At 40.6% G+C, this 12155-nt stretch overlaps 1 protein-coding gene across 1 annotated transcript in view; it reads left to right on the plus strand.

The window, feature by feature from the left end:
• Positions 1-5586: 5586 nt before the first annotated feature.
• Baz1b (bromodomain adjacent to zinc finger domain, 1B) overlaps positions 5587-12155 on the plus strand; it is a gene marked incomplete at its 5' end in the record, with an annotated part of 57301 nt that continues 50732 nt past the window's right edge. The window contains 2 exon segments of the mRNA XM_013520577.1: positions 5587-5703; positions 7468-7612. Coding sequence (XP_013376031.1) covers positions 5587-5703; positions 7468-7612 — 262 coding nt within the window.

The raw sequence follows: 12155 nt of genomic DNA on the forward strand, positions 1-12155 counted from the left end.
TTTTTTTTTTTTTTGGTTTTTCTCCGGTACTGGGAACCGAACTCACGACCTTGCGCTTGCCAGGCAGGCGCTTTTGCCGCTGAGCTAAATCCCCAGCCCCTCTACCACATTTGAAGGATCAGGAGATATTTTCTGGGAAAGTTATTTCTGAGATCTAAGAGATATTAGAATTTAGATAAATAATAGAACTATATATTTGTGGCAGAGCTGTGAGGAGTTCGGTGTGAGTTTGAAAGTTCTTGATTTTTTTTTTTTAAGATGTCACTGTGTTGACCAGGTTGGTTTCAAATTTATGAACCCAAATGACCTTGCCTTAACCAAAGGAATTTGAAGGTTCTTGATCTTTAGAAATTGAGAAAGCCAGGCATGGTGGCATATACCTGTCATCCCAACATTCTGGAGGCTAAGGTGGGAGGATTGCAAGTTTGAGTGTACCCAGGCAATTTTATCAATTTAGTGAGAACTTGTTTTAAGGGGGAGGGGTGGCTGAGGATGTAACTTGGTATGAAGGCCCTGATTTCAATCCCCAGTACTGCAAAGATGAAAGCCAAAATGGAAAACAGTTAGCCTTTCATATACCTGGAGTGAAGAAGTGGGTTTGGGTTGAGGTTACTGTAGTAAAAGATAGTGAAAAAAGCTACATGCTTATGAAGTAGGCTGAAAAGTACGGACTTGGGCTTCAATGTAGTGGAAGTTGTTGAAAAATTTCAATAGAAAAGGCTTTCAAGAAGATCCCTGTGGGTGTGTTGAGAATGGATCTTTGGCTTGGACTCCAGCAGCTACTGGGATAATGAAATGGCCACTAAAATAGTCTGGCTAATAGGTAACAGTAGGTCTGAGTACATCTAGTAGCTCTGGAGGTAGAGAAGTACAGTAGATGGATTTCAGAGATTAATAAGGTGGGTTTTCAGGATTAGTAATTGTTTGGGAATCAGACTTGGTGGCATATGACTGTGATTCCAGCACTTGGGAGGCTGAGGCAGGAGGAGAGGATCACTATGAGGTCAAGGCCAGGTTGGCTACATAGTGAGATCCTGTCTCCCAAAAAAAAAAAGGCTAAAGCTGTAGTTTGGTGGGAAGGCCCTGTGTTGAATCCTGAGTACCAAAACCAAAACAACTAAAAGCCCAAGACTAGTATAATGTAGCATATACCTATAATCTCTGAACTCTGAGAGGCGGAGGCAGGAGGATTCCAAGTTTGAGGCAAGTTTGGGCAATTTAGTGGAAGCCTGTCTCAAAATAAAAAGTGGGTTAGAGATGTAGCTCAGGGCAAGGTTCTGTGTTCAGTCCCAGTGCCCCCTCCCCCAATTTTTAAAAGTTTTTTATTGGTATATTTTAGATATACATAATAATAACATTCATCATAAGGAGTTTGTACCTGTACATGCTATGTGTGTATTGCTGCTTTTTTCCCATTTCCCTCCCCTCCCTTCAACCACCGTCCCACTCCTTATTTACAAAAGCTTTGTTTCCATTTTTTTCTTCTATTTTTTTTCCTGTCTCTTACTTGCTTTCTGCCTTCCCTTGTTCCCCTTCTCAGTTGAACATTTTCTTCCCATTTCCCAATATCTATTACACATTTTGGTCCTTATTTATACTTTTGGTTTCTTACAGCAGAGAACCTATGCAGTGTTTAAACATGTGTGTCTAATTTATTTCACTTGAGAGTATGGTCTCAAGGTGCATCCATTTAGCTAGAAATGTCTCAAGCTTACCCTTTATGGCTGAGTAGTACTCCATTGTATAAAAAACATTTTCTTCATCCATTCATTGGTTGATGGGCATTTGGGCTGTTTTCCAAGATTCAGCTATTACAAAGTGTGGCACTATAAATGAGAGTGTGCGTGTATTGTTGTGGTATGATGCTTTTAATTCTTTCAGAAAGATATCAAGAAGAAGAATAGCTGGCTCAAATGGAACTGCTAGTCCTAGTTTTTTGAGGAATCTCCACAGTCATTTCCACAGTGGTTGCACCAGTCTACACTCCCACCAACAGTGGAGAAGGGTTCCTTTTTCCCCACAGCCCCACCAGCATTTGTTATTGATTGATTTCTTGATAATGGCTATTCTTTCTGAAGTGAGATGGAATCTTAGTGTTATTTTAATTTGCACCTCAAATGACCAGTATTGTTGAACATTTTTTCATGTATTTGTTTGCCTCTTCTACTTCATCTGAGATATCCCCACAGTTTTCTTTTTAAGGTAAAACTGTGTAGGGTGAGAAGCACAAAGGACCAGAGAAGAGGGCTATAAGGGAAGCCAATTACATTGTTTTCATGTTACGGCTGGGTGAGAAGTTAGGGTCAGAGGCTGGGTTTAGATATTGCTCTGTTACTGGGTACAAAAGGACTGAATCAAGGAATACCCTACTGTAGTTATTTTTACGTTTTTATCTTCATTGGTATGTGTTTGAAGTACATACTAATTACATTCTTTGCAGTGAATTGAGAAATATATTAGTGGTTGCAGTTCAGGACAGAGAAGATGAAAATGATTCTGCAATTTCTGACTTGGACTCAAGGGCCATTCCATGAGGTTGGGAATATCTTAGGGAGTAGGTCAGAAAGGAGGCAGGAAGACCAGAAGAAAGGGGTGCTAGGGCTCTACCTGAGAAGGCATTGGACCTCGGATATCACTGAGGCAGAGAAGGTCACATTTCTGAAGCTGTTGGCCACATGAGTCTAGATCCATGGAGAATGAACTAGGCACTAGTGAGGCTGGGCATGGTAGTGCACACCTGTAATCCCTGTACTTGGGAGGCTGAGGCAGGAGGATGGCTTGGAGTTGGAGGCCAGCCTAAGATACACAGTGAGCTCAAGGCCATCCCAAATGTATGGGGAGACTCTGTCTCAGAAAAAAAAAATCTAATAAAAATTCTCTCTTGTATAACACACTTGTTTATATTTATTCTCACATTCTCCCTGAGGACAGTGGATGTTTACAGTGTAGCCAAACACTATATTAGATTGTTGTGAAGCTTTTTGAAAGTTTAAATACACTTAGCTAATACTTTCTCTGTCCTTATTTTATCTCACCCTTGCTTCCCCACTGCAAACAGACTTAAACAGAAAACAAATCTTACTGTGGTAACATTCCTATGTGAGCCATGCTGTTAACTTCCTTTTCTCTGGGATTGGTCTTATTTTTTGGAACAAGTTTTCCTTATGTTATCCACTCTGACCTTCAGCTCCTGCCTCAGTCTCCCAAGTAGTTGGGATTACGGGTAGATGCTGCCACACTGGTGGTGTTTTTTTGGTTCTGGAATCAAACTCTGGACCTTGCACTTGCCAGGCAGGTGCTCATGCTGCTGAGTTATATATCTGGCTTCTTGATTTGTTTTTGAATTAAGGTCTAGGTAGGTAGCTTAGGCTGACCCTGAATCTGCTCTGTGTGCCAGGTTGGCTTCAAACTTTTAATACTTGAGTCTCGGGCTCTTGAGTGCTCAGATCAGGTGTGTACCAGCATGGGACTTCTTTTTTTATAAATTCTCACACTATTTCTGACATTTGGTTTTTACTAGTACAGTACTCTGTTTTTTAATCACTTAGATGGTACCATCATGCCTGTTGAGAGAAATTGATATTAGATTTTGGTGGATCCAGAGAAATTTCTGCAGGGGATTATGTATAGATTTATCCTTATTTTTTGCCTTTTCATTGATTATTACTCTAGAAAACTAAAGAATCTCTATATATTAAAAAATGAACATTTGGGCAGAGTGTTGTGGCGTACACCTATAATCCCTGAGGGTGAGGCAGGAAGATTGCAGGTTCAAGCCCAGCCTTGGAAGTTTAGTAATTTAGTGAGATCCTGTCTCAAAAATAAAAATTAAAAAACAAGGCTGTGGGTGTAGCTCAGTTTGAAGGCTTTGGGCTAAATCTCCAGTACTGCAAAACAAACCAAAACTGAAAAAGTGAATGCTTGTTATTGAGAAGATAATACTACAGAAGCAGCTATTTCAGTACTTTTATTTCAACAAGTATAATGTGTGTCACTTGGAAAGTATAGGGATTGGCAGCTACTCTCTAGTTGTAGTGTCAGTTTGTTTTCTTGCATAGCATCTGTTGCTGTGCATGAAAGTAAATTAGTTACTTGCCATTTGAATTTGAATGTGGCTGATTGTGAGTTCCAGTTGGGATGGTGTGGAAAGTTGCCATATATGTATGTGGCACTAACTTACATGCTGTTCTCTTCCTTCATCTCCCTCCAACTCCCTCCTGAAGACTCACTGAACCACGACTAGTAAATGATCTTGTGAGTGTAGTATTCACTGGAGACAGAAGGCCAGAAAAACACTATATGAAAAGTATTTTTAGGACATTTTGGAACTTCATTTTTATAGTGGAGATTCAACGAGTGCTTCAAGCATGCTGAAATACATTCCCAGCCCTGGAATTCACTTTTCTTTCTTTCTTTAGTTTTGGTACCGAGAATTAATCTCAGGACCTTGTGCTTGTAAGGCAGGCACTGAGTGCCACTGAGCTAAATACCTGGCCCTGAAATTTACTTTTAAACCCTAGGAAGTAACAAGTGTTTACCAGGTAGAATAGAAGGCTATATCAGTAAATGGATCATTAGAATATGTACAGGGTTATTAACTGTATGACTGAACCTTGCTGACCATTTTGAATTATGCAGTTGCACTTACCTAAAGTGTTTTTTTTTTTTTTTCTTGAGACAGGGACTCACTATGTAGTTCAGGTAAGCTTTGAGCTCACTATGTAGCCCAGGCTGGCTTTGAGTTTGAGGCAGTTCTCTTCTTCAGCCTCCTGAGTGCTGAGATTAGAGGCATGCACCGCCTTGCCTGGCTTCTTAGGAATTACTGTACGAGTCTTATGAAATGAAACTTTGGTGGGTTGAGGAAATCACATACATACTTAATAACATGACTGACCATTCTAATAATGTGTGTAATTAAAGATGCTTTAGTCTTGCCTTGGATTTACTGCTTGAAAACCTGGATTTTCTTTTCTTTTCTTTTCTTTTTTTTTTTTTTTTGTACTAGAGATTGAACCTAGGACCTCCTCACTGAGCTGCATCACTAGCATTTATTTATTTATTTATTTGAGACAAGGGTCTCACTACCTATTTCAGGCTAGCTTTGAACTCACTGTGTAGCCCTGGGTGGCCTTGAAGTTACGGTGATTCTCCTGCCTCAGCCTCCCAAGTGCTGGCGTTACAAAGTGTGTGTCACCACACCCAGTTTAATTTTTAATTTTGAGACAGGGTCTCACTAAGTTGCCTAGGCTGGGCTCAAATTTGTGATCTTCTGTTTCAGCCTCCTAGAGTGCTGAGATTACAGGGATGTACCCTCACACTTGGCCATGTTATAATCTTACGCTGTATATTAGAAGGATACTGTAAGCTGGGCATGGTTGTATATACCTGTGATCCTAGCACTCAGGAGACTGAGGCACAAGGATCACTAAGAGTTTAAGGCCAGCCTGCTTTACAAAGGGAGATCAGGTCTCAAAAAAAAACAAAAAAAGGATACTGTGGAATTCTTTTCTATGGATAGGTGTTTTATGAGAATGGGTTGGTTGTCTGTGTTGATAAAATATTGTTTTCCTGAGCCACTACCAACAGAGAGTATGAAGCCCGCTTGGAAAGGTACAGTGAGCGCATTTGGACGTGTAAGAGTACTGGAAGCAGTCAGCTAACGCACAAGGAAGCCTGGGAAGAAGAACAGGAAGTTGCTGAACTGTAAGTAACAGATACATTGCTCTCTGATGCTGTCTTCACCTTGGAAGCTGGAGTTGAGAGCTGTGTATTAACCCTAAAGCAGTGGGTTGTTTTTTTTTTTGAGACAGGGTCTTTCTTTGTAGTTCAGGCTGGTCTTGCACTCATTACGTAGTCCATGCTGGCTTTGAAATCATAGTAGTCCCTGCCTGAGCCTCCCAAGTGCTGGGATTACAGGCATGTGCCACTCAGTCCAGCAAGCAGTATTTATTTTTGTTTATTATTATTATTATTATTATTATTATTATTATTTTTAAGACAGGGTCTTGCTGTGTAGTTCAGGCTGGCCTTGAACTCACTGTGTAGCCCACACTGGCCTTGAACATAGGGTAATCCTCCTGCCTCAGCCTCCTGAATATTGGGATTACAGGTGTGCACCAGCACGCCTAGCATATATTTAAATTTAAGGGGCACAAATTGGAATATATTATATTAGTTTGCTTATGTCTGAGTGGCTTTGCCTACTCGCATTTTGCTAGTAGTAAAATGTGTGGAATATATTTATGTATATACTTTTCAGGTATTGTATTTGCCAGGCTTTTTTTTTTTTTTTTTTTTTTTATACTAGGAATTGAACTCAGAGTCTTATGCTTACCAGGCAGGTGCTGCAGCATTAAGCTACATCCCTGGCCCTTGCTCTTGCTCTATGTACTTTTCCTTTGTGAGAACTCTGGAAATAAGAGTTCTAACCGCAGGAGCTGCTGTGATCTAGAAGTGATTTGGAGGCAGCCAGAAGACAGATGTTTTCTTCGTTTTGTGGCAGTAAATTTCAGATGATACTTAAAATTAATAAGAACAGTTTTATCTAACTGAAGAGGTTGAATTAGATGTTTTAAATCCTGTTTGAGCCAGCCGTGATAGTGCACACCTGTAATCCCAGTACTCTGGCAGGCTGAGGCAGGAGGATTACAAATTAGAGCCTAGCCTTGGCAGTTTGGTGAAATGCTGTGTCCAAATGGGAAAAAAAAAAGGACTGGGGAATATAGCAAGCTCAGTGTGAACACCGTGAGTTCAATCTCCAGTACTACAAAAACAACAATTTGCTAGTTTCATATGTGAGAGTATTTCATTGTTTTAGTTTGCAAGGGCTTTGAAATTCAGATCACGGTCTTAGCATGTTAACGTTTCCTGATTTATTTTCCTTATATGTAAAATGAAACTGGTACAGGGTATTGTAAGAAGTAAAGTAATTAGCCGAGCATGGTGGTGAACACCTGTAATCCCAGGGCTTGGGAGGCTGAGATAGGAGGATCATGATAAGTTCCAGGCCAGCCTGAATTACAGAGCAAGATCCTGTCTCCAAAAAAAAGATGAAAAACAAAAACAAAAAACTCAAAAGTTTTTGTTTTCTCTGTAAACTGTATGGTTTTGTTTAGATTTGTTTTTGGTATTGGTGGTGGAACCCAGGACACTCTGTCACTGAGCTACAGCCCCAGGTTTAAAAAAAATGTTGGACAGGCTGTCGCTAAATTGTCCACAACAGCCTCAAGTTTGTAATCCTCCTGCATGAGTCCCCCAAGTAGATGGCATTACAGACATGCACCACCATATCTCTTATACTCTTGGTAAACATATCAGCGCAGTGCATATATTTGCTAGAGGAATGCTTGTTTCCTTGTGACCCTAAAACTGCTCTGAAAAGTTAAGTCTTAGAGTTTGAATTGACCTCAATTAAGTTTATACAAATTTTTCTGTGTTTTCTTGGTAACTAATAATATACTTACTTAGTTTAAAGGAGGAGTTCCCCACTTGGTATGAGAAACTTGTTCTGGAAATGGTTCACCATAACACAGCATCCTTAGAGAAATTAGTAGATACTGCTTGGCTGGAAATCATGACCAAATACGCTGTGGGGGAAGAGTGTGACTTTGAGGTAAGTGCCTGTTTTTTATGTAGTTTGATTCACTGTCAGAATTAAAGCTTCCAACATAGATTATGGAACACATTTCTGTATGTGTAAAATTGTGTTACGTATGAAGTTTGTTTTACTTAATATCTTGTAAGGGTTAAATTTTAGAGCCATATTGATTTGTGAGACTGTTTAGTATTATGATAATTGCTACCCTGTGTATCAGTACTTTTTTAAAATTTCTTTTTGATGATTCTATTATATTAACTTTCTTTTTGGTTGGTTTTTTTTTTTTTTTTTTTGAGATAGGGTCTCGCTATGCAGTTCAGGCTGGCCTTGAGCTCATTTTGTAGCCCTCTGGCTGACCTCGAACTCAGATCTTCACTAAAATTACTTGAGTTTTTTTCTCTTTCTTTTTTTTTTCTCCTGGAGCCAGGAGTCGAACTCATGACCTTGCGCTTGCCAGGGAGGGGCTGTGCTGCTAGAGCTAAATTCCCAGCCCTTTATTTCTTTTTTAATTTTCCAGGATAACTGTTATGAGAGTGATACTTAACACTAAGGCAGTCTTTCTCTTCTGCTGTTTTCAGTATGTTTTTTTTTTTTGTTTGTTTTTGTTTTTGTTTTTCTCTGGTACCGGGAACCGAACTCACGACCTTGCGCTTGCCAGGCAGGCGCTTTTGCCGCTGAGCTAAATCCCCAGCCCCTGTTTTCAGTATGTTGAGTTGAGCTTTGTTGCATATTGGTTGTGAAATCATGATTGTATTCACAGTAAGAGATGCTTTTTAAAGTAGGATAGCCAGGCGTGGTGGCATACGCCTGTAATCCTAGCACTCCCTGTAATCCTAGCACTCGGGAGGCTGAGGCAGGAGGATCTTTGTGAGTTCAAGACCAGCCTAGGGGCTGGGGATTTAGCTCAGCGGCAAAAGCGCCTGCCTGGCAAGCGCAAGGTCGTGAGTTCGGTTCCCGGTACCGGAGAAAAACCAAAAAAAAAAAAAAAAAAAAAAAAAAAAAAACCAGCCTGAACGGCATAGTGAGACCCTGTCTCCCCCCCCCCCCCCCCCCCCCCCCCAAAAAAAAAAAAAAGCAGGATAAGGAAATCTTTCCAGAAGTGTAAAAGGTAAAGTGCACCCTATATCTTCACATGTTTATCTTTACATATATTTGGCTAGACCTTGTCTTACATTGGCTGTGAGCTGAGAAAGTAAGTACGCAGGCAGGCTGGCAAGAAAAGAAAGGGAGGCTTAGGTAGCTGGCTCGGCAGCAGCATGTACTGTAGTAGCCAGTAAGATAGGAGACCAGTATTCGAACTTTTTCTTTACTTCTGAAGTCTTAGTTATTATTATTATTATTATTTATTATTTCACTAACTTATTCTGACTCCCTGTATCTTTTTTTAAGATTAGGAAAATTTATTGAAGGAAATGAATGTGGAATAGGAATAACTAGTGAGAGACAAGAGGAGGGGTCCCGACGGGTTGCCATGTCCCTGTATCTTGTAGCTACTTCTTTTTTATTTGTAAAGTCTAGAATTACTAGGGTTTTTGTTTTTTCTTTCTTACTGGGTTCCCCCCCCCCGCCCCCACCGGGAATTGAACTCACGACCTTACACTTGCCAGGCAGGCGCTGTGCCGCTGAGCTAAATCCCCAGCCCCTCTTATTTTTATTTTTGAGACAGGGTCTCACCATGTGTCCCAGGCTGGCCTGGAACTGGAAATCCTCCTGCCTCATTTTGCAGTACAATGTTCTATACAAACATGAAGATTTTCTTAGAGGGGTTTTTATTTAAGATGTTTAGGTCTATACCTTTATCCATCACAGTCTTTCTGTGCTGAGACTGCAAGTGTGCACTACCATGCCCAAAGCTCTACCACACAGTTATAGCCCCAGACCCTTTTGCAGGGTTTTAAATGGATGATTAAAATAATTAGATACTTGGCTTTTTTGTTCCTTTGTTTGTTCTTTGTTTTTTGTCTGGAATCAAACTCAGGACCTTGTGCTTGCCAGGCAGGCGCTGTACCACTGAGTTACATCCCTGGCCAAGATACTTGTTTTTAAGACTACTTTGGCTGCAGTATGGAAAAATTTATTGCAGTAGTCAGGTGAGAGGATTTGAGGAGGCTTGTTCTGAGCTTAGTATGGGGGTCCAGGTGAAGGTGATAGTGGGGGCAATGAAGAAGAGTGGACAAGTTGAAGATTGATTTTTGAAGTGGAAAGAATACATAGTTGGATGAGAAGGCTAAGTAAGTAAAAAGAGCTCTCGAGGATGATTCCCAAGCTGGTTGTCATGAGTGGTATGTCAGGAATGTGTTCACTATCTTGATTATGATAAGTTTCACAGATATATATCAAAGCTCATCAGCCAAGAGGAGTGCTCTGTGGGAGGCTCAGGCAGTAAAATCAGAAGTTTGAGCCCAGCCTAGGTAACTTAGTGAGACTCTGTCTCAAAATAAAAAAGGTCTGGGATGTAACTGAGCACAAAGATCCTGGGTGCAGTCTCCAGTACTAAAAAAGAAAAGCAAAAAGGAATGATTCCTAGCTATTCTGGTACATTCAAATCCACTGAGAATTATTGCCCAACCTAGAAGTTCAAAATCAGTAGACCAGTCCCTTTGGTGTTACAGTGGGCCTTCAAATCAGAAAACCTGGGTTTTAGATTTAGCTGTTACTTTTTAGCAATGAAACCTGTGGGAAGGCATTTTGAATGTTAGTTTACTTCTCAAAACTGAGGAGTTTGGCTACAGAGACTTAGGATTTTTAAAAAATAGCTATATTTGGGTATGCTTGACATAAAGTAAACTGCGCACCATTAATATGTACAAAGTGGTTGAGGTGTTGCATACTGAAGTCCCAGCTACTTGAGAGGCTGAGGCAGGAGGATCAATCACATGAGCCCAGGACCAACCAGGGTAAGAGCAAGAGACTTCTCTCAAAAAAATTTAAAAAGTTACAGTTTAATAAGTGTTTATTTATTTATTTTTGTCTTTTTGAGACAGTTCAGGCTGGCCTTGAACTCACTTTGTAGCCTAGGCTGACGTCGAACTCACAGTGATCTGCCTGCCTTAGCTTCCCTAGTGCAGGTACAAAGGCAAGCAGAAACACCAAAATGACACCCAGGATTTGGAGGCAGATTTTACTTTTATGTTGATCAGGATCATTTCCAAAATACCAGGCCCTGATCTCTGGTGGTTTAGGGATTATATAAGATAAGCAAGCAGGAAGTAGAGAGGCAGAATGGCTTCTCAGTTGGGGATTGGTTTGTATAGTATGCATCATAGTGACCAGCTATTCATCACAGTGACCAGCTCTTCATAGGAGACAGTAGCAGCTGGAACTGGAACAGGAACTATTACCTGGGCAACTAAGAAACTGAAGTATACTGACTGGGCTGGGGGGCTGCATTTTCTGTTACACTGGGATTACAAGTGTACGCTACCATGCCCAGTTTGTTTTTTATTTTATTTTATTTTATTTTATTTTATTTTAATTCCAGCTTGTTTTTTGTTGTTATTTTTTTCCGGTACCGGGAATTGAACTCACGACCTTGCACTTGCCAGGCAGGCTCTGTGCCCCTGAGCTAAATCCCCAGCCCTTGTTTTATTATTGACACAGGCTCTCCCTGTGGATAGGCTGGCCTTGAACGTACTGCGTAGCCCAAGGTGGCCTGGAACTCAGTCCTTCTGCCTCAGCCTCCCAAGTGCTGGGATTGTAGCTGTGTGCCACCTCTCCTGGTTGATAAGTTTTGATAAACATCTGTGAAATTTAGCATAGTCAAGATAGTGGGGCTGGGGATTTAGCTCAGTGGCACAGCGCCTGCCTGGCAAGCGCAAGGTCGTGAGTTCGGTTCCCGGTACCAGAAAACAAACAAACAAACAAAATCAAGATAGTGAACACATTCCTGACATACTACTCAAGTTCTTTAGTAGTCTCTTCTCTGTGCTGATCTGCTAGATCATTATAGATAGTTTGCATTCTCTGTAGAGTTTTATGTCAAAAAGTCATTGTGCATATTTTTTCTTAGTCTGGCTTCTTTCATTCAGCATAATGATTTTAAGGGGCATCCCTGCTGTTACAGGTATCAAAGTTCATTTCTTTTTATTGCTGAGTAATATTTCTTTGTATATACTGTGATCTGTTTATCCATTTACACATTGATAGATATTTGGGTGCTTTTGGCTAACAAAGCTGCTTTGACTATTTGTATAAATGTTTATATATGAACATCGGCTTCTTTTGTCTTACCTGAGTGTCGAATGACTGGATCATAGCAATGTAGGCGTAGTTTAACTTTGAAAGAAACTCAGACTCTTTCTTTTTTTTGGTGTGTGTGGGGGTGTTTCTGGAATTGAACTCAGGACCTTGCACTTGTCAGGCAGGCACTTGTGCCACTGAGTTATAGCCCCAGCCCTAGACGGTTCTTAAAATGGTTAAACTATATTATATTATGCTCCCACCATTAATGTATGAAAGTTCCAGTTTGTTACATCATTGCCAACACTTGGTATGTTCCTCCTTTCCTTTCCTTTTCCTTTCCTTTCCTTTCCTTTCCTTTCCTTTCCTTTCCTTTCCT

Source organism: Chinchilla lanigera, unplaced genomic scaffold (genome assembly GCF_000276665.1).
Source record: "Chinchilla lanigera isolate Chin_1 unplaced genomic scaffold, ChiLan1.0 scaffold00055, whole genome shotgun sequence".
NCBI classification, from domain to species: Eukaryota; Metazoa; Chordata; class Mammalia; order Rodentia; family Chinchillidae; genus Chinchilla; species Chinchilla lanigera.